The sequence below is a fragment of the Varanus komodoensis genome, unplaced genomic scaffold (genome assembly GCF_004798865.1).
Source record: "Varanus komodoensis strain SLA01 unplaced genomic scaffold, ASM479886v1 scaffold5, whole genome shotgun sequence".
Lineage (NCBI taxonomy): Eukaryota > Metazoa > Chordata > Lepidosauria > Squamata > Varanidae > Varanus > Varanus komodoensis.
Window position 1 is genome coordinate 40633166 of NW_025336087.1, and position 27772 is coordinate 40660937.

At 39.9% G+C, this 27772-nt stretch overlaps 1 protein-coding gene across 1 annotated transcript in view; it reads left to right on the plus strand.

Moving 5' to 3' along the window:
* LOC123031393 (contactin-associated protein-like 4) overlaps window positions 1-27772 on the plus strand; it is a 252751-nt gene that overhangs the window by 173740 nt on the left and 51239 nt on the right. Inside the window, exons 10-14 of the mRNA XM_044446298.1 lie at window positions 7562-7733; window positions 12666-12772; window positions 16478-16597; window positions 22040-22237; window positions 26512-26668. Coding sequence (XP_044302233.1) covers window positions 7562-7733; window positions 12666-12772; window positions 16478-16597; window positions 22040-22237; window positions 26512-26668 — 754 coding nt within the window. The remainder of the gene's footprint in view (window positions 1-7561; window positions 7734-12665; window positions 12773-16477; window positions 16598-22039; window positions 22238-26511; window positions 26669-27772) is intronic.

Sequence of the window (27772 nt, forward strand, 5' to 3'; positions counted from 1 at the left end):
AGTTTGGTTTCAGAAGTTCAGTATAAGCATTATGATGAGTTACATCTCTTCACATTCATGGTGAGATCACATTCTGGGCTTAACAGACGGCTGGATGCATTCTGAATGTGAATGCTGAACATTTTAAATAACAGATTTGCCATAAATTGCCTTAGTAGTATGGATATAAGTTATGTTGAGGCATTTGTTATGCATACAATATACTGAAACATTTTTCAAAGTCCTTCATGTGTGTGTGTGTGTCTAAGTGTGTGTCTCTGAGTGTAGAACATAACTGTCCTTCATTGTGGTATTCAGATTGGTTTTAGGACACTATGAAATTATCTTGTTATCAGTTTCATTCTAAAAGCTAAGATCAAAGCTTAGAATATAAAGATCAATAAGTCGTACACAGAAGAGCAGATATTACAAAGGTCAGGGAGGAAGAAGGTTCAGTCCAGGATATAAAAATTTTGAAGAAATTAATAAGAAAATACCTTTCTGGTAGCTGGAGTTCAAGAGTGGTGGAGGAGGGGGAACTTCCAATTTTCAGAGATAAAAGCCTAAAGCAAAAAAAGACAAGGGTCAGACAAGCAGAGGAAAAAAAGAGAGAGAAGGGACAAAAAAAAAAAAAAAAAACCTCAGTTACTGAAACCAGAGAATTGATTGAGAGTTAGTCCAAAAACAGAAAGCTATTTTTGATTAATAGACCTGAATAAAATGTGGGTGTAATCTAATTAGGTTAGTTGGTTGTGCTTATCCCTAATCATTTTATTACTCTACTGGTCATATGATTTCCTGTGGGAGAGGTATCCATTCAGAGTTTAAAACCTTTTCCTGTTGCTGCTTCAACAAAATTTAAGCCTTGATGCTTGAAATTTTGTGGTGCATCATCTGTATTTAGGGAAGGTATATTGTCTAATAGTCAACTATTTTAGTACTTGCAACCCAGAACGTTTCACAGTTGGAAAAGGCCACAAGAAAAGAGGGGCAACATATTTTGGCTGTTTCTTTCCTGCCATGGATAGGCTGTTGCTGGTTCCTGTCAGGGGAAGTACAATTGCTTTTAGAACACAGGATGGGATAAATAAGATATGTAATGCAATCCCTAATTTATGCATGGGTGGGCGACCAGAGATGCTATATTTGCATGTAATCTGCAGCCTAATTTTAAAAGTGATCCGCAAATGATCAGTTTAGACCACTGACCACAGCAAACTATCCCTATAGCACCCAGCTGGATGGGGAAGGAAAGAGAAGGGGTGTCAGAGAGTGCACGAAGGCGAAGTGGTGGGCGAAAGAGGAAAGGGGTGGCCGTGGCCATTTTCAGCTCTGGCTGCACGCACCACTGGTTTCAGCTCCGTCCAGTGACGACATGCAGCACTCAACAAAATTAAGATTATATTGAATAAATATAAAAAAGCTTATGATATCTCACATACTTGGGTGGCTTGAAATAAACATTATATTGAATAAATATAATAAAACTTATGAGATCTCATATACTTGGGTGGCTTGAGACCCTCAAGAGAGATTTCTGGAGTTGACAGGACTGACTGAAGTGGATCAATGCTTGTGAAACAGGTCACCAGAAGAGGAGTGACAAATTTTGCCTGCAGGGACAAAGGGGAAGAGTATCCAGCCAGAAGATCCCTTCTTTTATGAAGTTGCCATCCCGATAGCCAAAATGTCAACACTTACATTCTCACTTGTGTATCTGATGACCCCAAAACGTTCTCACCTATTCTCAGCACCACAAATGTAGGGTTCTGACTGGATGCTCACTCTGCATACACCAAAAGGCATATACAAGACTTTTATATGATAACAATATCTACTTGTAGCATGATCATATCCCATGGGCTATCAGTGTCACCTAGCAGTGGTGGTCAAACTGCTTAGATGTCCTAGCAGTCTTTGGCAAGCAGAAGCGCTGTGTCTCTCCTAATTCCCAGTTGCTTACCTGAGATTTCCTCCCTCCCCCCCCACCCCCCAGAGAGGGACACCACTATCAATATCTTTACCAGCAAATTCATGTCAGAACTCTGACTTAAAATAAAGAGTTACTTACCCATAGTGCAAACTTTTTGAGGAAAGTCTTTATGTTCTCATCTGGATTCAAATTATTTTGGATAATCTGCATGGTGAGTTGAATCTAATCCATATACTCACACTTTCATCCTCTCCCATCCACCCATTCTTAGCCAAATCAAGCCCACTTGCAACTCTCTGAAAGAGTTTCTAATCCCCAGCACCACTGCATAAACCAAGCACCAGTATCCAGAGTGGGACATAACTTTAGACATCTAAAGGCATTCGGCATGAAGAGAGCAGCAGGGCTACACATGAAAGCTTTTGTCCTAATGCCACCACCCTGTTGAAAGTTGTTGTATAACTGTTGCTTCATGCAAAGGTATGAAGGGGGCTTCTAGTAGTGTTCAGTCAACCACACTTATAAACCTTCACATAATTGGGGACCCTCCATACTTTTGTCTGAAGCCCCCTTTGTGGAGTTGGAGAATGGGGCTAATATGCATAATCCTGCTTCTTCCTCCATTTTGAATGTCTTGGTATGAACTTTATTGGCATTTTTTCTCAGAGGGTTGTAGTGGTGGGAACTGTTTTCTGCATGAAATCAGAGGGTGGGACCATGCCTGTGACATAAATTTGTCTGCAGCCAATATACCATTGGGAGGGAGTGGCCCACAAGCAAAACTCTGCCTGCCTCTTTCCCAAGACCACAATAGCTCCTAAGACCAGAAAGGTCCCCACAGAAAGAGCCAAAGTCTCAGCAGGCCAGAAGGAGAATCTCGCACACTGTGTCAGGCCCACAGGCCAGAGATTACCCAACCCTGACCTATTAGTAGAATTTACTCTCTCAATAACGAGAAAAGTTTTGGGTAACTTAATTTGCTTCCTTTTACTTTAGCAAAGGGAATACTAATAGAGTGTGTTGCAATCCATCCCATCTGTCTCATCATAGAAAAGATACAATCAGACGTAAACTGTTCAATTATTGAGGCCAAATGGCTTAGTCATGCAACTCAAGGTAAAAGGCACAAACATGCTATAACAAAAAGCTTTTTAGAAATGTATAACACCAAGGAAAAGTGAATGATCAACAAATATAAATGCAATTACACAAATTTCTGTAATGCATATTGCATGTGTATTTCACTATATATAGAAAAAGACTGACAGAGAGCACAGAAAGCACACCGGGTAGAAATTTGGCCATCAATTCTGTTACTAATAGTGGAATGATTTATTCTTTACAGAAAGAATCATAGGACAAGTTTGTTTGTTTTTTAAAGGCAGGGATGTGTGAAGAAAACTAATACAATCTTTCCTTTTTTAAAAAAGCTATCAACTTTTTTTTTTGAAACGTGATTTTCTGAATATGATTAAACTCTATTTTCCCACTAAATGGACCATTTTTAAATGATAGTCATTATTATTGAACACAAACCCCTTAGAGATATTTTTGGATATGGATAGCAGTAGAAATCTAATGAATAGATATACATTAAGCATTGTTTCCTTGTTACCAGCGATTCAAAGTCCATACCAAAGCAGCACCAAGTTCTTGATCAGAACCTTATTTATAATCGGCTATCAACAGATTTGGATAAAAAAAATCTGGTCAGGGAATGCTTTGTACCAATGTCATCTTCTGTGAAGCCAGTGAGACAGAGCTAAGATACATCCCTGTTTCTTGTATCCCTGTGCCACATCCCTGTTTAAATAAGTTGTTGCCATTGCTGTTAAATTTTAGTTGATGCTTTCTAATGTTAAAAAAACGATCAAAGTGTCTTACATGCTTAAATACATATCAACAAAATAAAACATCATCTAAAAACAATACAACACAAAAAGTATTCATCTACAATGCACAAAATCTCCCCACCCTTTGCATCCCAGAATGAACACAGAAAAAGCAGGTCACAGCAGTTGGGCCAAAACAAATGTTTAAATGTCTGTGTTACCTCTGAAGCTAACCTCAAGCACTCAGGAGTCACATACGCAGGCAAGTATACCTTGGCCCTAAATCATGTAGGATGCCATAGGTTAACTGGTACTACACTGAACATTATTTTCATGGAATTCTTCTCTCTCAGAAGAAGCTTGCTTGCTCATTCATTCATGCTCTTTGTTGCAGTGAGGGGGAGAATTTCAAATAATTTTCTAATGGTGAGTGAGGAGGCAGGAGCTCCATCTTCCTTATTCAGTGTACAAGTGGCTGAAGAGTCTTCTACTTTTTAAATTTATTTTTAAAATGTCCCGCTGTGTGTACTTTCATGGTTATTCCAGGAACAACTGCTGAGCTGAAAGCTGGTCATGGAGACCCTTTATTGCTAGGAGGTGGAACTGTATTCTTCTTTAGTTTCTTAAAACATCAGAAAAGTTCCACTTGGAAACCCACCTGTTTCCATTTCCACCATTTTTGCCCATCAGGCAAGCTGTTAATGGAGGATGTGACAGAGAGAATTTTTTAATACATCTCAGTAACTGTGTACCCTTTTTTCAAGAACCTCATGCAGAGATTCACTCTCTGTCCATATCCGTGTCTGTGTCCGTCCATCCATCTGTCTCTCTCACACGTACACGCCATACTCTCCCTCCTCATGAGCACAAACCATGTTCAACAATCATTCTTAAACAAGAGAAAGTACACACACCCCAACACGCAGAGCTCACATGTCAAAAGAAAACAGAGTCCACACACTTATTTTATTTATTTATTTATTTATTTATTTATTTATTAAAACATTTTTATGCCAGCCCATTCGCCGAAGCCTCGGGGCGGCTCACATCAATAAATTAAAATAATTATAATATAAATTAAAATATAAATATAAAATTAAAATACAACAGTACAGTATAAAATAAGCCACCCTGGCCAGATAAAACCAATAATGTTAACAGTTAAAATGCCGCTTGAATAAAAAGGTCTTCGCCTGGTGCCGAAAAACAAATAACGACGGCGCCAGGCGGACCTCTCTGGGGAGCGCGTTCCATAACTTAGGCGCCACCGCGGAGAAAGCCCTCCTCCGAGCACCCACCCTCCTAATTTCTTTCATGGAGGGTTCCCGGAGAAGGGCCTCCCCCGCCGATCTCAAGGGGCGGCTGGGCATATATGTTTGATGTTTGATGCACACTTCTGTCATAGGTGTGCATCAAACATAAACATTGCCCACACAAATGCCAAATAGAGAAGTAAAAGAGAATTAGGAGCTAGCCATTTTCAAGTTCAAGTCTACCAGCTTAAAAATGTAATAAGAGCAAGGTTTTCCCCTGCTAATTTCCACATAGAATTCCTTCATAGCAATTGCTCCAAAGATATGTGAAATAGTACTGCATTCCAGTCATGTAGTATCTGTATAAAGCAAAGAGTTCAGTAGGGTATGTGTTCTCCCAGTCAGTGTAAGCGGTCATGAACAATTTATAATTCTTTCTGGTTTTGTACAATTTATGTGTAATCTATTTTTATTTCCCTTCACCTCCTTTTGTAACTTTCAGCTTGAAAAGGGTTTCATTAGTTCAGTTATAAATGAGTTTCATTATGAACATGTGCTTAAGTTATTGCCTTCTAATATTATGAGACAACACGTCCTTTGACTAATATGACCCAGGAGGCAATACTATTTGATTAAAATCAAAGTAGTGTCTTAGTGCATCAATCCTAGAGCAGCATTGCCCTATGAGAAAAAATACCAGGTCGAGGGGAGAGAACGAAGTAGGCATCATTTGTCATGTTCCATAACCTATTAGCATTTATAGTTCAAACTGATGACTACTCCAAGGACTTTTGCCACTGGAAGTGGTATTACAGAGAAAATGAAAACTTGCCAATTTGCATATGCTGCATACTACGATCTTAATTGGGAATGTCTTTTCCTCTTTTCTAGCATGCTGTGGGCACTGTATTAACCTGTTTTATTTCTATCATGGATCTTGTTGGTGTTTAGACAGTATTCAAATATTACTTCTTCTGCTTATTTAAACTTAAAGAAACAATTCTTGCTATTATATGAATCCCACTTAGGCTCAAAAGTCAGTTGAATTATATATTCTATTTTATAAAGTCAAACTGCCACTTCTGATCTTTCCCTGCTACTTTTAGCAGCCTGAGCCAAGCAAAAACCAAGTACATCTTGGCTCTGAATTGCCATATGCCCATTGATGATGCAGCCTCTCCAACATGGTGGCACTCGGTCAGAGCATCTCTGTGCAGGACAAGACTTGCCCGTGATGTCCCACTGCTTCCTTTGATGGGATCTCTAGTCCAATGGCTTCTGTCTTGAAGTGGTTGCTATTTATTTAGACAGTGGTAACCCCGCAAAACAACAGCAACCAATATTTTGAGGCTACTGGCCTCAGTTGGCCAATTCTGCTTGGCAAATTCTGGGGATGCAGATCCCCACTGAAAGGATGCTCTCTGGGCCACCCAGGAGATAAACTATGTTTTACAAGCTCTAAACTTTGCTACATGATGGCAGCACATCGTATGTCAAACTGGGGTGGGTACCTAAGATTGTTCCTCCGCCATAGCAGTATTGCTGTTGGATTTTGTGCAATTTTCTAAATAAAGGACATGAGTAACACTTGCAATGTTTTAGTCACTTTTGCCAATATCCTTTTATGTAACAATAAGGTTGTTATTCTGTAACTTTCTGAACTGCTCCACTTCTTTCAACTGAAGTTTGTTAGATGCACCTCAGTAGTTAGAGGTGACATTCAACACTGCATAAGGGAACCTTCCCCTGCTCTGCCCCCCACTGGCTTCCCTGCATACCCTGAAACCTGCGCCTAGGGATCCCTCAACATTACCGATCAGATTTTAAGGGTGCAGGCTGGAGATGCTACTCTTGATGGATCCCTATTCCATTAGCAGGAATGTGCTTAAGTGCAAACTAAGCAGCTAGGCTGCTAACTGGTGCATAGCACTGAGCGTCTATCAGTCTTGAAAGACCTGCACTGGTTGCAAATTGCTTTCCAGGTGCAAATTAAGGTGCTTATATTACCCTTCGAGGGATAGTCCCACCTTGTACATCTCTAGAAAAAGTCCTTTCTGAGCACCATTACACACAGGCACTCATAAAAGGAAATCATCCTGTGTTGTTCCAAAATGCGGCAGTAAAATTGGTCCCCACTCTCTCAGCCTTTTGAGATCTAGACATTTTTAATGTAGCCATTTAAATTCTTCAGTTGTTTTAATTTTTCTAATGCTGCATATTTTTACATGCTCTTACTCTTACTTTTTAAGGTATTAAATTGCAATGTGCTGCCTCAATAGCTTTTTAGGAAACGTTTTCCTATAAATATTTATAAAAATAAATATAAATAATAAACTGGATATTACCTTGTCTCCTTTGTACCAAGCAGAGTGATGACAGATTTGTTTTTCAGTGTCCTTTGAGATATTATAACTGTAATTTTCAAGGAAATACAAATTCAATGTATTACCTGGAAGTAAGTCCATGTGAACTTGGTGGGATTTACTTCTTCACGAATAGGATTTTTTTGTTATTTTAATGTATTTTTTCCTTATCTCATTAGCTTTAACATCTTGTTTTCCTAGGATGTCCTACCAATGCCAACAGTTCAGAATGTAAAAATCCATTTGCTGGCTTCCTTGGATGTATGAAACTAATTTCCATTGATAACAAGGCAGTGGATTTAATTTCAGTTCAGCAAAACTACTTGGGAAATTTTAGTGATCTTCAGATAGATTTGTGTGGGATTATAGACAGGTAAGAGAAGCTTCGTCACTTTTCTTATAGAATCAAAATGTTTCTGAATGCTTTGGATGCTATTATATTAAAGTCTTTTCAAATTGTTCTCCCTTTGAGATTGCATTTCTTACATGAGGTGGCCAACTTGTAAAATACAAAATAAAATGTGTAATGTTAGGAAGACCACTGTTGTTCTCTTGCAAGGCATGCTCAGGAAGGGATGAATTGTAGCAGAGAAGCTGCAGGAGATGAAGCTTTTCTTTCCTGTTCCCTAGATCCGATTTTCCCTAGATCCCAAACCCCTGCATACCTGAGACAACTGCAAGTAAAATGTATCTCTAGCAACTAACTTGTACCTCTAGCAAAGTTCTCTCGCATATAAAAATCTTTTTGGTATGGGTAGGTGGGAAAATCTGTTACAATAATACTGGTACTACAACTTGGGCCAGCTTATATTGATCCAGAATGGACTAAACAGAGAAAGTCTTCCCTCTGGTCCACAGTGGGTGACCTGTCCACCAGCTGGTCAAATGGCTCCAATTGGCTCTGCTTTTCCTTCCACATCATGACCTATAGTAACATGTGCCAGTGGTACAACCTTGTCTGGACCCTGCCAGCCTTCTCTTCTGCCTGGCATCCTCACAATCTGTGACTCTCCAGTAAGTCAGGAATGGACTATGTGTCCTGTGAGATGAGGACAGCAGATGACATTTGTGGATGGCTTTGCTATATGTATTGACTTTGGTTTTCAGGGATAGAGAGAGGGCAGGCAAATGAAAAGATGCAAGTGTATATCAGGAATTTCTTCCAGGTCTGCATTGTTCTACAGAACTGTCAAGCCTCATAAAACAGATGACATTTAAATTCTTCAATCCTTTGTTGGAGGGGTTGGCAACCTTGTGCCCTCGAGATGTTTGGGGCTTTATCTTCCACAGCTCCTCACCATTGGGCATGCTGTCTGCCTTATGGGGCTGGTACTGAAAGAAGCATGTTTATATTACAAAACAAGGTGGACTCCAGCAGATTAACTTCTGATTAGCTACAGTCTATGGTTTTTGCTTTTAGTTATACCTTTGTGGATGTGATGCATTTATATTGCGACAAATACTAAATCAGTTTTCCTTCCCTTCCTAAGGCATAAACAACATGTTATCATGAAGTCAGAGATACAGTATATTGATCCAGTTTGGATGAGCAAAGGACCTGGGCTATGTGCTGTTGCTTCCACTTTTAATCAATAACTCACTATTTCGGGGTTGTTGCATGATGCCTGAACCTGAAATCTCTCAGTTGTTTATGGGTTAATGCACTATTGCCCATTGTTTGTTCTTGGAGTAATTCTGAATTATTTGTTCCATACACAGTACCCACTTTCTGTGTTTGAAAGTCTTGAAACAGTCCAGGAAAAAAAGCATTCCTGGGTTGTTGACTAAAAGCAAACAGAACAAGCACTAACATATTCCACTCATCCCCACAATTCCTTGGTTTAACAACCCAGAAATTGCCCAGAGTTATGTCTAGACCTGGTCATTATGTGAATGCCAGTTGAAAATGCTTGTTGTGACATATTTATTTATTTAAAACATTTCTATGCCGCCCCATTGGCCGAAGCCTCGGGACGGCTCACAACATAAATTAAAATATAATACATTCAAATTATAAAACAAATTAACAATATAAAATATATTATTATTATTTTATATTAACAAGACTGAATAAACTGGTTAACATAATTTCCTGAACAGAAAATATTTGCTTTGAATTATTTAACATGGGTATAAATAAAGCTTTGGCATATTAATACACTGCTCACCAGAGGAAAGTTTGCAGTGATGGGGCATTCCAGGATGCATGCTTAGGATAAACAGTTTTTCCTACCCTGCCATCATGTATGCTCTGCAGCATGGAGAAGAAATTAGGGGGCAAATTATTCTGGCCACAGCTCTTCCGGTGCATTCATTCTCATCTAAAATCCATCAGTGCAGATATGTTCTGTAAGCATTAAGGTATCCCAGATTTGGAAACCAGTGAAGGAATAGAGTGTAAAGTCACTTTGATCTGAATGACCTGTGTTATTAATGAAACAGTGGCTACCCCTAGAAGATGAAGCAGAAAAAAATTCTGATTGCCCAAATGTAGAAGGTAAGAAAATAGGCCATTAGAATATGGTGAAACACGATAACCAGCTAGAGGCAAAAGTTCCAAAACAACAGTTGCACAAGCCTGACATGCCTGGAAAGGGAACCATCCATAGGCATCTCTGGACAAATGCTAGAAGCTATGAGCTAAAACAGAACAGGCAGAATGTCTGGTTTTCCAGGAAAACATAGAAACATAGAAACAGAGTGAGTCAGAAGGGGCCTCCCGGGACATCTAGTCTGACCTCTGGCACCAGCCAGCTCCAAGATATAATGGGCTTGCTCAGAACCTAGTCAAACTTGCAAAGATGTAACACATATTTAAGAAGAAAATTGCCAACGAGGTCCAACACAGTCACATTAGTAAACTTTGCTAAAAGAAAAGAACTGGTAAAAAGAGGAGTCAAGAGGCTTAAATTCCTTCAAAATGCTTGGAGATTGCTTAGAAACATGTAGAGGCTCCGATGCATGCATACCCCACATTAGGCAAGGTCGCATAGAATCCAGGCAGTCACTAGCATGGTTAATGAGCAGAGTCAAGCAGGCTATTACAGAGAAAAAAGTTTCTTTCAGAAAATGGAAGTCCTGCTCAAGTGAGGAGAATAAAGGAAAGCACAACGTTTGCCAAAGGGAAAGGCAGGCAGACGGTACCATAAGCCAAAAAGCACTTTGAGGAGCATATCACACACACACAAAATCAAGACCAACAATGCAAGTATATTAGAAGCAGGAAACCAGCTAGAGAGGCAGTTGGACTGTTGGATGCTAATGGAGCTTTCGACCAATGTTTTTAAACCTATTCATAAATGATCTGGAATTGGGAGTGAGTAGTGAAGTGGCCAAGTTTACCAATGATACCAAGCTATTTATGGTGTTTAAAACCAGAACGGATTGTGGAAGCTCCAAAGGGATCTTTCTAAGCTAAGCAAATGGAAGCCAAAATGGCATATGCACTTTAATGTTGGCAAGGGTAAAATAATGCATGTTTGGGCAACCCCTCCCCCTCAACTTCAAGATTTTTTAGAAATAATAATGTTATTGTGCAATAAAAAGACAAGTAAACTGCACTAGTAAAAAAAGAGGAGAAAAGATATTTGTTGATGTTTATGAATACTTATAATGAAAAATGATAGTATGTTATATACTAACATATAAGGATATATAATTTTATTCAAAAATTGTAACATTTCTTCAGTTTTATCCCCAACTGATGGGATATGAGCTAGTATTCACTGATCAAGAAAGGGATTTTGGTGTTGTGGCCAACAGCTCAATAAAAATAGCAATCCAGTGCATGGCTGCTGGAAAAACAAACAAAAACTCCATGGTAGTCATAATTAGGGAAGGAAATGGAAATACTTGAACCATCAATATCATACCTTCCTTATACAAATTATGGTAAATCCACACCTAGACAACTGCATTTTTCTCATGACTACACCAAAAAAAGCGTATTGTGGAGTTAGAAAAAGAGCTTAAAGGGGCAACTAATATATTCAAGGAGCTGGAGCAACTCCCCTATGAGGAAAAGTTGCAACAGCTGAAATTGTTTAGTTTAGCAAAAAAGGTCAGTAAGGAGGAACATAGTAATGCTGTACAGAATTATTTATGGTGTGGGGAAAGTGGATATAGAGACATTTTTCTCCTGCTCCCAGAATTCTAGAAACTTGAGTCATCCCACGAAGCTGATTGGTGTATGATTTGGGACACATAAAAGGAGCTACTTCTTCACATAGTGTCTGGTTGAACTCTGGAATTCACTTCTATGAGATATAGGAGTGCCTTCTTCCCTATGTGCCCCTCCCGCCCCTTGAGATCTGAGGAGGAGGTCCTGCTCTGGGTGTCCTCCTTGAAGGGGATCAGGAGGGTGGCTACCTGGAGGAGGGCCTTCTCTGTGGTGGCACCCCATCTATGGCATATGCTCCCCAGAGAGGTTTGCCTGGTGCCAACAGGTTATTCTTTTTGGCATCAGGTGAAAACCTTTTTATTTTCCCATTATTTTAATGTTTAGTTGGTTTTAACTGGGGTTTTATCCTGACTTACTGGATGCTATGTTTTGTTTTGTTTTGTTATTTTGTTTGTTCTTTGTTGTAAGCCATCCTGAGACAAAAGTTTTAAATAAATAAATAAATACTGATCGCGATCAATGTGGGCGGCTTTAAAAGGGGAAAGGAGACGTTCAGGAGGGGGAAGTCCATCAATGGCTGCTAGTCCTGATGGGCAATTCTAGGTCCAGGATCAGAGGCAATGCGTGCATGTTCCTGGCAGCGTGGGCTAGAGGGGTCTGCCGCACTCTGAGCCTGTTTATGTGATCCTGTATGATTTGGGGACAGAAAAAGGAGACATCATGTAGACATGATGCTGACCCAGCTGGCTTCTTGGTTTGCCTCAGCATGGTTCTTCTTCTGTTCTTATAAGACAGGGGAATATTGGTTGCTCTTCTATTACCATTAGAAGGACAAAGAGAAAAAAGAAGGCAAGCAATCTTCTTTAGTGGGCAAATATGGAAACAAGTGTATGGCCTCTGGTGGATTTTCCATTGCAAAAAGACAGCTCTTTTCACTCAGTGGCTACTTATTTTCACTACTAATTCAGCCAACCTTCTGGGTTATTATGGGATATTGGAGGTGGAATGGCACTCCGATATTTTCAACGCTGCTGGAATGGTTTTGGCTGCAGTTCCTTAAGCCTGAGGAGACTCAGACTGGTATTAGAAGGAATTGTACATGCCTATTCAAGAATGCCTCCTACTTGTTCCCATTAAGAGAGATTTAAACAACATGAACATGTTTCCTTTTGTTTGTCCTTATAGATGTCTGCCCAATTATTGTGAACATGGTGGCGAATGCTCACAATCCTGGAATACTTTCTATTGCGATTGTGCGAACACAGGTTACACAGGGGCTACGTGTCATTATTGTAAGTCCTAGGTACTCTATTATCATTTTTAATAGTAATATATAATTGCGATTTTTTTTTGTGGCTTAGTTTTGGAATGCACATGTTGTTTCAGCTGCGGGAAAAGAAAAAGGCTGTTGCTCCAGTCTTGTTTAAGACTTCTAAGTCTTAAACAAGACTTCTAAGCTCAAGCAATTTCCCCTTTAGTTAGGAGCTAGATACTGCATTGAACCATCCTTCTGATATTTTTGATGTAACTCTTTATGTGGGTATTATTTAGAATTGGATTATCTTTTTGGCTAAAGAAATAAATATTGATCATGAGATATTGCATGTGCTTGGCCACCTGTAGTCAAGAAGTATGCTTCAAGGCCCTGCTTGTATGCCTGGCGGCATCATTAAGAGGGCAATGGCACCCAGAAACCTTGCTAATTAGGAATGCAGTCAGTTTTACCTTGGACTAATTTCTGGCATCCAAAATCCAGAACCACTGTCAGCCCACAAAACTCTATTCCAGATTTTAGAATGTAGAAAAAGGTGGAAAAACCACCTTAGGATAAGTGGGAAGCAGATTGGCCATATGGGTAATCCAAAACAGCTGGATTTTGGACCCCAGGAGCTTGAGGTTCTGCACTCTTGCTCCACATTAATCCAACTTAATCCACCATATTATAAATTGGAAGATGGAATTCCACCCATCATTAAACAAAAGAAACCAGTATGTGATGCAATGTCCAATAAACACATATAATTTATTGCCTTTAGTGCTTATAGGTAGAAAAACATTTTATAAAATTGATAGATTCTGCACATTTATGCTATTACCTATAATGGCTAAAAATGTTGCCCAGATGTTCAGAAACTCTATATCTTTGATTAGAAATGCTTGAGTAAGTTGATCTATGAATAATCCAATATGAGCTGACCTTATCCAAACTTCATAGACTATGATGTAGATTGGAATTTAGTTATCCTCTGGTATGTTGAATATTCCAAAACATGCTCATATTAAAAATATATCAAATACACTTAAAATGAGCATTTGAGGAGGAAATATCTTAGAAATGCATATTCGAAAGTCATTGTGGTGTAGTGGTTCAAAGCACAGGACTGGAACTCCAACAATTCTAGTCCCCGCTCAGCCATGGAGCCAACTGGGTGACTTTGGGCCAGTCACAGAATCTCAATACAACCTACCTCACTAGATTGTTGTTGTGGGGAGAAGACTGAGAGCAGAAGGAGAAGAATGATGTAAGCTGCTTTGAGTCCAGTGTAAGAAAAAAGCAGACTAAAATCCAATAAATAAAACAATATTAGGAGAGGAAAACAGTAAATATAAAATATGCATGTTATATATTTAAATGTGCACCTGTGCAGATTTTAAATATCCATGTCTTCACGCAGGAATGTATGCATGAGTGTACACAAGTGGCATATACTGGAAATAGATTGATCTGTCTGTCCTTATATTTAATTACAAAGATGCCTGCCTCTGACATGCCATAGCTTTCTGGAGACTTCTGACTATCTAGTCAGGTAGCCAAATGCTTGATAGTACTTTGATCAGCGGAAGCAAGCTAGATCTTACATTCTCATATTCCATCACAGAATGGTAAGATAAGGAAATTAGTGAATGTCCATCTACTCTGATGTGTCTTAAACCTAAACTATAAATAGGGCCATCCTCCTCTTCCTTAAAACTCCATGTTATTAAGCTAACATCAGCATCCTCATCACCACCACCACCATCATCTGTATCAAATGGTTCACTGCCACAGAGTCACTTCATGCTTATAGGTTTGAACTCCCCACCCTTGTTAAAAAAAAATTTTGGAGCAACAACAATACAATTTTATCTAATGCAGTTACGAATCAAGCAGCTTGATATTACATGCTTCCACAGGCTAATTCCATAAAATCTATAATAAGTATAATCATATTTTTGTAGATCAATATTCTGAATAAAACTCCCTTCACTGTTTGGAATTCTTACTGTATTGTTCTCAGGCATACACAAAATTGGAAAGTGCGTGGGATTTTATTTTTCTCCCCACCATTAGAAACAAGCATTATTTGTTTAGAAGGGAAGCTTCCTGATAAAATGCATTCATTTTGTCTGTTTTTCATAATGGCCTAGATGCAAAATTTTAACCTTAAATATCACTCTAAAAATAATAGTTTTGTACAGCAATATTACACAATACTAATGAATCATTTTGGAAGATTGAACTAATGTACTCTACATGCAGAGTTACTGGATAGGTACATTGCATTGCATGACTTGGAGCTATTTAATTTGCAGGTGGGATGCAGATATCTATTTCTCCAGGTTTACAGCAAGTACTTGCATTTTTTACACGCTACACTGTGGCAGCAAGTTCTTGACTGCCACAGTGTAGTTTGCATGAGGGACTGAAAAGCCAGAATCACTAGTGCATATTTATCTTTGAATTTAAAGCTTTGTCAGCTATTTTGTCCAGCTGCCCAGAAAAGAGGCAGGGGAAATCCTATTCAACCAGGAGCTTGAGCAGGAAATGCCAAGAGATGCATGCAAGTCTGAAGCAGTAAAAGAGTTTCCAGATGGATGATCAACATAATGCTTTACTGGATCCTTCTAGGGTGTCCAGTTCAAGGATTCTACCAAAAGGGGGGAAGCCAAAAACAGGCAAAGGACAAAATGGTCTCCTCCAGGTCCCCTCCATTTAGAAAAACTGACCTGGCTCAAGATGGATTATACCTTGGTGCCGAGGGGCAGCATCTTCCATTGCAGATGAAGGTAGCAACTTAGCTTAGGGGGTGAAGGACAGGAGCCATGGCACACAGAGCTCTGTCCCTGCAACTTGCAATGGCTCCTGGTCCCTCGCCATTGGATGCTCTTCTCCGCCTAATCCCTACCCAGCAAGGCAACTCATCTCCCTGAAATTGTGTTAGAACAGCCCCATTATCTGTGCTTAAACCTGCACAGCACAGCTGTTCATGAAGACACTGTTCTGATAAAAGAGGCAAGTTTCCCCTGTGCTATATTCTGATGAACAATAGAGTGACCCAGACTCTCGGCCCAAGCACATGCAGACACTGGCCTGTGTGATTGAAATCTCTTGAGCTTGGGGACCCTTTCAGTCTTTATTTCATTCTTGTGAGGTCCTACCCATCTCCATCAACTGGAGATGCTTGTGTGTAGTGATCTGGATCTTGTTCCCGCACAGAAAGGTCCAGGGGTTTGCAAAGCAATGCATGGCTCCAATCCAATGAGTTTTCAAGGCAATGCATGGCTCCACCCCCTTGCTCAGCATGCAGTGCAGGCCTACAGACATGCACGGAACTGGGCATTATATGTGTTGATAAATCTTCAGCACAAAGCCTACTAAAACAGTTAGTCCTCAGAATCCCAGGTCTTTTTGCAGAAGAAACAAAGCAAGCTGCTGTGTATATCACATGCCTGGATTGTTTAGACATTTGTCCACCACCTCCTGCTATTCCCACTGTGAACTCAAATGTTTAGAGGTAAAGAGAAATGCCCACTCAGCTATTTTCTTTTGACAGGAGTAAATATTGCTTACTTATGCCTAGAGTTGTGCAGGTTTTATTATGTGATTTCCCTCTTATTTCCCTGAGATTTGAACACATGCATTGTATATCTCAACCCCCACCCCCACAACTGTTTATGTTCTGAATAAAATGCAAAACGATGCTATTGTGCTTGTGATGGAAGATGTTCTTTTACAGCTATTTATGAACAATCGTGTGAAGCCTATAAGCACAGAGGAAACACTTCAGGCTTTTACTATATCGATTCAGATGGGAGTGGCCCCCTGGGGCCATTTCTTGTATACTGCAATATGACAGGTAAGGTGATAAACTCCCTTAACTCATGGTTGTGTCTGCATGAATTCTCATTATACTGAAACACAATCTATCAAGTAGAAAGTGTACCTCTTCTGGAGTCTATGAGTTTAAAGTACAAGCAGAGTGAAGGTGACTTCTTAGAAGATTGGAAATGAGTTAGATGGGAAAATTGCAATAACAATTGGTGCTGATTGTGAAATTGCCATTGTTTCTCTGTTACCCTTTTTTCATCTTCCAAACAATTTGAGTTTTGAAAAGTTAGCACTTAACTACACAAATATGCAAAGACACAAGAATAATGATTTCATTTCTTGAGTATACTGAATAGTTATAGTCATCTGCAGATTCAAATGTGAAGGATAGTGCCGATGATGCAATTTCTTTCTCTGAGTGGCCTTCAGTATGTTATTTAGGAATAATTTATTATAGTCATCTGCAGTTATATACACTGGGTTTCTTTGGAGGCTACCTTTACACAACATGATGTAAGCTATGAAAGCACCAAATATGAGCACTTCTCAATTTCAGTGAAGCATTAGGTGTGGGGTATGTGTGATTATTTCACCTATGGAAGTCCTATGGACTTACACTTGCATTTTAGGGCCACAATCCAAGTACTTAGCAATAGTTGCATTGTATTAGATTAAAATGGATTATGAATAGATTCTGCACCAAGCCAACTGTCATCCATGCAACCGAAGATTATTCTACATGAATACTTCCAAATTTAAGATGGATTACTTGAGTTCTGTCCCTTGCTCTCACTTCACACATTATTACTTTTTGTGGAATATTAGTGTGGTGTCTTAATTGATTCATTTGCAACAAAATAACCAAAGCATGCTACAATGTATTTTTCAACATACATATTTAGTGGAATTTAACTTGAGAAGAAACTTTGTGTCAGAACAAAAGTGTCCTTCATATATAGAAGGTGTCTTCGATTCGTAGAAAGTTATTGGGTAGCTTGTGTACATTGTAAAAGAAAAGAGAAACAGTAATCTTCTACTTGCACAAAGGCTAAGAAATCTACCAAGGGAATCACTGCATGCACATTCATGAAAAAAACTCTAATTCTTGGTCTAAGTGCATGGGCTTTTCAGATGCTGTACCCCTTAGCTGGACAGAAAGAAAAAGTAGTCTGAGAATTTAGCAATAGGGTTACTAGGACAGAGATATACGACATATGCACATTTCTTACAGCATTTCTTGCATGATAGAAACTGTGAGAGCATGTGACGTTACTTGCTAAAGTTGGTTGTACTGGTTAAAATACATCAATATAGCAACATGGTCTTCTGATTCGCCCCCACCCCTGTTGCCTGGATTCAGGCTATGCCAAGTTTGGCTGGAGCCTCATTTTTGTGCAATTCACCGAGGTTGACTTATTGTGACTCTTGAGTGGGGCATTCCCCACTCACGCAGTGCTTCATAATCATGGGCAGGAGTGGCAAACTCCCATCAGCTGCAGCAGTTCCTTTCCCTTAACTTCATTCAGGTGGAAAGTGCAGCAAAAAGCACTGATTCAAGGAAGAGGACTTTGGAGGGCTCAGGCCATCCACGATGGCCCAATGATGCTGTCATCTGATGTATATTATGACAATAATAAAAGCTCATCATGGATCTCAAGCAATGTACATCCTGAATTTATGCATTTTACATTTGTCTGCTAGTTCTGTTTCTATGTGAAATTCAGCTCTGCTGCTCCCTGCCCCCACCAATTACTCCTTTAAGCTTCTTCCAGTGATAATAAATGTCATACCTTGCATTTTTATTGAATTCTTTAAAGTATAGAAGTCTAGACTCAGTCTAGACCTAGAAACAATCTGCTTCATTTCCTGCAGTTTGCAAAATACCAAATCTCTTTGCCTGATGTCTTTGGTTTAGTCAATGCTGCACAAACCTTCCCTTCTCAGAGTTGTCCTCCCCACCCACCCCCTTCTAAGCAGATGAGGACAAAAGACTTCAAACTGCAGTCTTCCTCATGCTAAACTGGCCAGCTGGGCTGGCTCTCTGATACAAGAGAGGAGCCTTCTGAAGTTATCAGCAAAAGACACCAGTGAAGGGAAATATGACCTAAGGCTAAGAGGTTGGTTTCGGATTGAGTCCTTCTCCTCCTTTCCTGAACAAAAGGAGGTAGCCAACCTTCAAAGTGGTCCCTGTTGCTTGTGGACAAGATGGCAGTAATGTTAGACACTACTGAACTGGTCTGCTGTTTTAATGACAGAGTATGGGAAATATAGGACTGATTAAGTTACATCCACCCTATCTAATTCTGCCTGTTTGATGGATTGTCCTCCATCACTCCATCATTGTTCTCACTGGCCTCTTGGCTTATTGCTGGGCCTGCTGTCCATGGCATTTCCTGACCCTCTGGGATTTGCTTGTGGCTTTACCAAGGCTCTGCAGTTCCATTTGCCATGGAAAGTGCTTCTTCACCCTCTAACAAGAATAACAAGTAAAGCCCTATCATTTCTATCTAGCTTGTAACTGAAGAAGGGGCAACATTATCTCAGGCATTGTCAAAGACTCAAGCACAGCACAATGGCTGGGAAAATCACTACTCTGCTCTCTGGTTCCATGTTGAAGAGGAAGGCTTGGGTTGCCATTGTGACTCCGTGTCATGGTTCTCAGCGGCTGAGCACCAAAGTTCTCAGCCTCCTCCTGCAGCAGGGGAGGAAACTTGCAGCTTACCATGTTGGCCCTGAGCTGGCAAATCAGTTGTACCTGCTTGACATCCCAGAGGCCTGCTCCTCTCTTCATCTTGGCCTCTGGAGGCAAAATATGGCATGTCCTGCCTACACTGAAAGCTCTCCCTTCAAAGACCACCCTAATGAATCGTCACAACTGCTGCCATGTCTTTCAAACATGAGACAGAAGCATGACAATCCATTAATTTTGACCAAATCAAAGTGGGAAAAGGGGTGCAGTTGAAGCACTCTAGTGATTTTTAAATTCTGTCAAGAGAAGAGCAGCCCTCTGAGGTGAAGTTCAGTTTGATTTATCCTTGTGTATCTAGGAACAGCTGCTAGTGTTCTCATCAGTCACTCCTTATTCAACACATTAAGCAAATCTCATTGATCAGCGTCTCATCAAGAGATGCAATCTGACAGGAAGAATCTTCTGTATTTGTTTTCTTCCCTGGTTCCTCACAATGGGTATTCCCTTTTCCCACGGCAGATGCCCACATTCCTTATGCTGCTGCCTTGTCATTGATATTCAGCTGGCTTCTCCTCAGGCAGCTGGAAAGGAAGGAGCCACTATCCTGTCTCATTCACAGAGGTCATTTTCAATATCGCAAGCCTGAGGTCCAGAACTTCCCACCTGAGGACAACTCTTGGTACAGAATGTTGTCCTTCTAAGGTCCTGGATCCTGCTTTAAATGCGGTCCCTTTCTCTCTAGTGCTTGAAATAACCTTTTGTGTAAGAGAGGGCTCTACATTCAGTCATGCACTGAACAACCTTTTCTCCAGCCAGCATTAGCTGAGCGCGCTGTTACAGAGTAATCTCATATGTGTCCACTCAGAAGTAAGTTCCAGTGAATTCAATGGGGCCTACTTTCAGGTAAAGTAAATGGATATAGATTGCAGCCTTAAAATATCAATCCAAACCCTGGAACTAATAGATAAAACATTAGTGCCACATTGGGTTATCACAGTTATCAATCTCCTTATTCCATATTCCTGCTAGAGGTGATTTACATGTCTTAAAAATATTCCTTTTGCTGCCAGTCATTTCCAGTCTTCCATAAATAAAGGAAGCTGTATGCAAGGTGTTCTGATCTACAGAATACTTAAAACACTGAACTGTAAAATATTGATTTAAATTCCTTGGGGGACATTAAGCCTATAAAGAAATTCAGTGAATGGATTGGCTGAGATTATACCAGCCAGTTTTTCATAAGGTACTCGTAGGAGTTCAGCAAGGACAAAGGATGAAAAGTTAAAATAATAATAATCTGAGAAAATATGCCTAAAATATCCTGAGCAGCTGGTTCGAGATTTGACTTTGCTGTCTTATAAGCAGGCTTCCTTGTCATTGCTTTCTGGAATGTTGTGCTGTTCCCCGTGGGTCAGTTTTCCTCAATGGCCTAAATAGGATATTCTGGGGGTATCGTTTCACTGCCAGTTTTGCAGGGAGGAGAATGGACATACCTGGACGATGTAGCATAAATGATCAGTATCCATGCTACCCTTTGGGTCGAAACAACCATCCTGTATCCATTTATCAGGCAAATAAGGATGATTTTGCAGTAAATGGCCCAAGAACGGATTAGCTTGAGCCACCCTTTTTGGAAGTTCACAAAACTTGTTTACAATTTGATCTGGAACTTTGTTATTACACACACACGAGTCATTTACCAGCTAGATCCACAGAAATTATTTCCCACCCTCCAGACCAGCATCAGGGGTGGGTGTTAGTGGGCGCCTGCCAAGGCCCGAATCCTACAGGGACACTACTGCAACCCAGATCTTTCTGGCCCTAGTGCTATTCTTGCTTCAGGCCTTGGCTTGCTCGCCTTCCCTCTCTAAGCATGCAAGCAATTAACTTAAGCAAGGAGTTGGGATCGCTCTCTTCCAGTCTAGACAATTGTGGCACCTGGCCTAAAGGACAGGGCAAGTCATGGCAGCATTGGCTTGGAGAGTAGGAGGCCACAGAGAGCATAGCCCATAGAAGACCCTTTGCCCTGTTGCTCTCCAAACACCAAGCTACACCGATCAGGATGCAGTGAAATGGGTTTGTGTCATGATGAAGACAAGGAAAAGGAAAACTTCCTCATCTGACATTATCCTATGAATTTGACCCTTCCCCCCAAAAATGGAAAGCATGCAGCAAGATGTCCCGCCTTTTGGGGGGATGGGTACTGCTGCTTCATGTAAGGGCCTTTTCTGGAATGGCACCCCATCTTCAGAATGAGCCCCCCAGAAAGGTTTGCCTGGCACCATCTTTATATTCTTTTTGGCACCAGGCAAAGACCTTTTTATAACACATGTATTTTAATTGTTAACTGTTTTTTAATGGTATTTTAAGAGAAAAGGATAGGAAATCTGGAGTTCTGGTGGGTGCATTTTTATTGTTGTTCTATTGTCATTTAAATGTTTGTGATGTTTTTATTGTTTTATATGGTTTTTATTGTTGAAATCTGCCCAGGGAGCCATGTGGCTAATGGGGCAGGTTAGAAATTAAGAAATAAATAAGCGATGCCCCAAACCCAGCTTAGAAGCACCAGCAGGGAGACAAGGGCTACTATCCCCAGAAGAAAACAACCTTGATGGGGAACATTCACGGACAATTCAGAGAAGCTGCCATCATTTTCTAAGTGGTGGTGGCTATCATAAGTTTACTCAGAAAAAAAAGTGTCTTAGAAAATTGGGATCTTCTCCATTGAGTGTTTATTCCTGTCTTCCACCATGCCTGTCTCTTTTCTGTCTGTTTTCCAAGACACAACCTGGACAATTATACAACACAACAACACTGAGTTAACCAGAGTCAAAAGTGCTAATCGAGAGAACCCACACACTGTATTTTTCAAATATGCTGCCACTCTAGAACAGCTTCAGGCTACAATTAACCATGCAGAACACTGTGAACAGGAGCTTGCTTACCACTGCAAAAAGTCACGGCTATCAAATAAGCGAGGTAAGTAATGCAGACAATCTTGTTATACTACAGAATCTGTTATCCTTAACTATTCATTGCAGCTGCTTAATTCCACCAAAGTTATGGCAACTTGCTGTCATGGTCTATTTTTGTACTTGTTTGGGTTTTTTAAAACATTTTTTAAAGATTTAGAAAACAAATCCCTAACCTGTAAGTTGCTAAATAGCTTCTAAGCCAGAAAAGGCATTAAGGTCATTTTATAATGAGCTTCATTCAAAGCATTAACTACTTTCAGACTCATTTTTCCCCTAATCTTTCCATTTAGCAGAAATTATATCACTCCTCCTTCCCACCCTGGGTGTAAAAGACTTTGAACATTTGCCAAGAGTGAAGTAAATATTGAATCCTGATAAAAGAAGCCCACAGTGCCGATTAAAATCACAGATTCAACTTTCTGCTTCTTGTGGTTAAACATAGTTCAGTGTAGATTTTACACAATCTTGTTTACAAAATGCTGAGAAAGCTCTGTCTATGTGGAAGGGGAAAAGCACTAGAAATAATAATAATAGAGACTGACCTGATTTTAAAAGCATATGCATGCAAATTGCACATAATTCTTAAGAAAAATGTTAATCCAGGTAGCAAATTCAAAACATAAAACAAAGAAATAGATCATTTTGGAAATGTAATAGGATTCCATAGACACCAAAGAATCCACCTGAAATCAATGAAAATTGATTTGATGTATTTGTGGAGAATTGGACCGTTCTGAGCACTTAACAAAAATCAGTTTTTAAGTCTGACTGCATCTGAGTTGGTTTGGGATTCCAGGGTGCATTGACATTGCTTTCTAACATGTGTCTTGCTCATACATATGTTCACACAGACTTATTATTGTTAATGGTTGGCCCAAATTGTCACCAGTGTAAGGTGAATGGTCGTGGGATGGGTCCAGATCAAAGGGGGAGGCAGCACATAGCCCCTTGCAGACTAGGACCAGGGTGGTCCCTGGCAGCAGGCTGCAGGATTGCAGGCGAGATCGGGGGCTGCATGCTGGCATTGCTCCTTGGGGAATGCATGCCACCATAGCTGCCGAGGCAGGATCTACCCACACTCCAGTGAAGCATCCCATCATTAAAGGGGCTGGGATACAAGTCAGACTGCAGGAGACGGCCCATTGAAGGGATCCTGCCATATGCCATGCCAGACTCTAAGCTGTAACCAATACAGTTGTGGCCAGCTTAGAGTGAATATCTCTGTGGATCCCATAGCTGACTTTCCTGGTGCAGCAGCCCATCTTGTTGGCCTAGGCACAAAGCCCTAACTGTGAAAGACAAATATGATTATTTGGTGTAAAGGCCTAGAGGTATTTTAGTTCTGCTTCACCAAGCTCTCTTTTTAGTTATTGAACTTCTCCGATGCAGGTGTTATTAATGGCCTTGATTATAGTCCTGAATGAAATGGGGGAAATAGCATGGAACATTATTCTATTGGGTCAAAATTAGGGATTCATTGCAGTTACTTTTTGTATGAGAAGAATGTAAGTGCTCTTTTGGAGGACATCTTCCGGAAGATATTTTTACAAAAATAAGGTGCTTATTCAATTGTTTGTTTGTAAGAAATGGTATCAGATTCATCATTTTCCTTTTATTTGACTATCAGCATTCACAGGCAAAGGAGAACCCTGACTAATCACTGTTTAGTCATAATCTTTTAATAGCATTACTGAATTCATGTCACTATAAAGACAGTCTCAAGTTTCCTTTTCCAAATAATTTGGAGAATTCTAATTTTTGAAAAATCTAAAGAGCATATATATACAACTATTATAGAACATTTCAATCCTTTCTCCACATTCCCCAAACAGGCAAAGTATACAAGTGTGAATGAGCCTGTTAGATGTATTCTGTGTGCAAAAAGGCAAACAATTAGAAAAATCTGCACAAAAGTATCTAGAATTTTCTTGCAATCTTTAAGGAAACAGACTTGCAAACTGATGGAGAAATTGGCCAGACTGGATTTAAGAAAAAAAATGAGAAAGTGAGCAGAATGAATCTTGACAAATTTGCCCATCCCCAACATTTTTATTTCTGGCAAGGGACTGGGACTATTTGCTATTACTGTAAGCCAAAGAATCAAACTTCATAAATCGAGTAGGAAAGAAGTTTATTATATTTTTCATTATATTACATTTGGTTTTTGCTGAAGTCTTTGCACTAATTTAGACTGGCTTGGCATTAAAGTCAGGGTAGTACCACTTGTTAAACTTCCATTACAGACCCTCATCATCACACAACATAATCCCAGTTTTCAGGCAGAGGACTAGGATGGCTTGACTATTCCCCTCCAGAGGACCGTTTCTAGCTTTGATCTATGATCATTGATTACTTTTAGATCACTGGATTATGTATCCTGTGGGATCCCCCTTTTGTGTGAAAACTCCCCAGCCATCCAAGACTACAGTCACCCAAACTGCAAGCGTTGTTTGCCAAACCATGTTTTCCCCAATATCATAATAAGCAATTATAGCCAGTCCCAGTCTACCTCCGTTGCTGTTTGTTGCTCAGTCAACACCTACTTGCTCAGAGTTAATTTTTATTTTACTGAAACCTCCATAGAAAAGGCAGTATTTCATATGATATTCCATCCACCAGTTCTTGCCTGTTCAACTGGCAGACAACACATTTGACAAGGGCTGGAGTTTTATACTTTCTCATCTCAGGCTGCAGAGGTATAGGAAAGAAAGCAAAAGAAATGTTCCAGGAAACTGCTATTTATTCAGTGTCGTGTTCATCTAATGAGCACGTCTAATAGGTATACATGAGCTCTGTTGATCAGCATGCTTTTGACTGTAGCACATGACTGATTTCAAAGAGGCATAAGTTCCAAAGTCACAATATGATTTCTAAATATTTCAGATCCTTTATGTAGCCCGTCATACCCTTTCCCCCAATTTATCAAAAGAAATGGCCAACTTTGGGGTGTGCTTCAGGTACAGTGGTTGCTCTCCTGAGCTACTAGATAGTGGCGTGTGTGTGCGTGTACGCATGCAATTTTAAAACAATTGTTCATGAATTATACAGCCATTTTCCATATTCCCCCTCTTCTTTTATTGGATAAGTTGCAAAGTCAAAACACTGGAGAGGTCTTATAATTGTGGATCTTCTAAATTGGGCCACACCATCCCAGTTCCAGTGCCTGGATAATATTTTCTTCCTTTCTTGGATGTCTGCTGGACTGGCAGTTGCATAAAGAGTCAATGTGTTGCAAGCTGCTAGCTTGCTAGGGTGGCTGAGAGAACTGAAAGAAGGGCTGAGGGTGGTAGAGTAAAATCAGCATTAACAGTTGTTGGTAAGAAAAAGGGAGAGTCAAGTTCCATATTCTTGGGTGGACTGGTGCAGTTGTGGTGGGAAGCTTGAATGCTCCTAGTGAACAAAAGCAGAGACCATCCATGTGTTGCTGTACAATTTATTAGTGCATTATTTTCCTTCAGTGTCTTGACTTTTGCATTCAGTGCAAAGTTCACTTTCCATCCCTCTCTTTTAAGATGGATTATCTTCACGCTTCGAATGCTTTAGTAATTCTCCCTTTCTGTATATTTTGTGCATTTACCGCTCTGTTTAGCTGGCAGCATCTTTTGCCATAATGTACAGCGCTGGAGAATTAGAGATACCCAGTGCTCCCTTTCTTACTGCAGACTCTGATGAGGACAGATCGGAGTATGAGAAGTTGCACCTTGTCAGTGGATAAATCAGAACTGTCACAAACTACAGAAATTAACATAGGCAAATCTGCAAACCATTTGCTGCATAATTTGACATTCCCAATTTCCTCAACACCAAATGGTTCTACTTGCTTAGTATATGCTCATTACTCTTCATTTTATTATGCCTATTACTACTAACCAGGTATTATTATTACACTTATTATCAAGATGAGGCCTTTTTCAGATCACTCTCACTTTCCTAATTCCCTCACTTGTAGATCCTAGATCTTCTATTGATCTTTGCTTCTCGGAATAAATTACCTGTACTTTTTGGATGAGGGCATCTCTTTTTCATATACTGTTGTGAAGGAAATTGCATAAGTGGTCTGCTTAAGATAAATGATTCTAATAACATGCCTGACTGATTTAGGGACTACTCGTTCTCTTTCTGCAGAAAAGTAAGCAGAAAGCTTGACAGTAAGTTAGTTCATGATTATGAAACATTAAAATGGAAAATCTATTATGGCTTGAAAGAAGTGAAAACAATTTTCAAAACTTTTTTCATGGAATTCCAACAAGCATTAATATTTCCTAACTTGTCTTGTAGATGGAATTCCATTCAGCTGGTGGATTGGAAAAATCAATGAGACGCAGACTTACTGGGGAGGTTCCATGCCAGATGTTCAAAAATGTGCATGTGGAATACAAGGAAGCTGCATTGATTCCCAGCATGACTGTAACTGTGATGCTGACAGAAACGAGTGGTGACTGTTTTAATTAATTTTGTTCATTAGAAGTTCAAAGTTGAATGTTAAACAGATCTCCATGGTTGCTGACAGATGCTACTCACCAGAAGATGTTACCAGATTTTATTTTCTATGAAATGATCTTGGGGGTGCCTTCCAAGGAGCTAAGTCAAAAATATATGGACCTGCTTCTATAGGTCCCAGCAGTTGCTTCCTGCTATCCCAGCAATGTTATGTCAATGCTCTTTTCTGTCACATAGCTCAGCTCTATTTACTGTGCTTTTTGAGGTTCTGAGCTGGTTGTCTAGAGGTTGAGGTGGCTATAAAGCTCATACTAAATCTATGATAGCTAACCCACCATCACTTACCATTTATACTCCTCACTAAGGTTCAATGGACCAGTCATTCTGATCCATATCAGTTTTGGATGGAACTGACTAATGCATCCTGTGGGTTCCATCCAATTTCTGCATTAGCTAGAACATGAAGAAATTCACATTATTTTAACAGTTTCCCCAAACTTATGCATTTTGTATGCAATTTCCACTAATATATATATGCATTTATGTATACCATTTTTGAGAAGGCATCACAAAATGTAGACCCATGCACAATCTGAGGGATAAGTGTGTTCTGATCTACATACATTGGAAAGTTATGAATTAGTTCAGTTGACTTAAAATTTCTTTCTGATTCTATCCCTTCCACTTGACCAGCACTAAGAAATGCTCTCAGTACCTAGTGGGAAGCTGAGCATCTCCTTATAATGAAGAACCTATAGACAGAGCAACTGGATATTATGAGGTTCAGATGAAATGTCCAAATGACATTTCAACATTAACTAGAGGTCAGAGGGAAAGACATTTTTTTAAAAAGATAGCAAAAGGAGTAAAAATGGAATAAGTTTTTTCCCCCCAAAGGTTCATAGCTTTTCTTCAAACATCTATTACTGCCTGCGTTAAAGAACTCCAGTTGTAAGATTCTTCCAGCCAGAGAGTAAGAAACGTAACCGTTGCAGCCTTTTTATCTCACTTCAGTGATCTGTTTCAGATGGTGAATGGGAAAGTTTGTAGCTCAGTGCTGCAGAACACATACTCTGCATGCTAAAACTCCCAGGGTGAA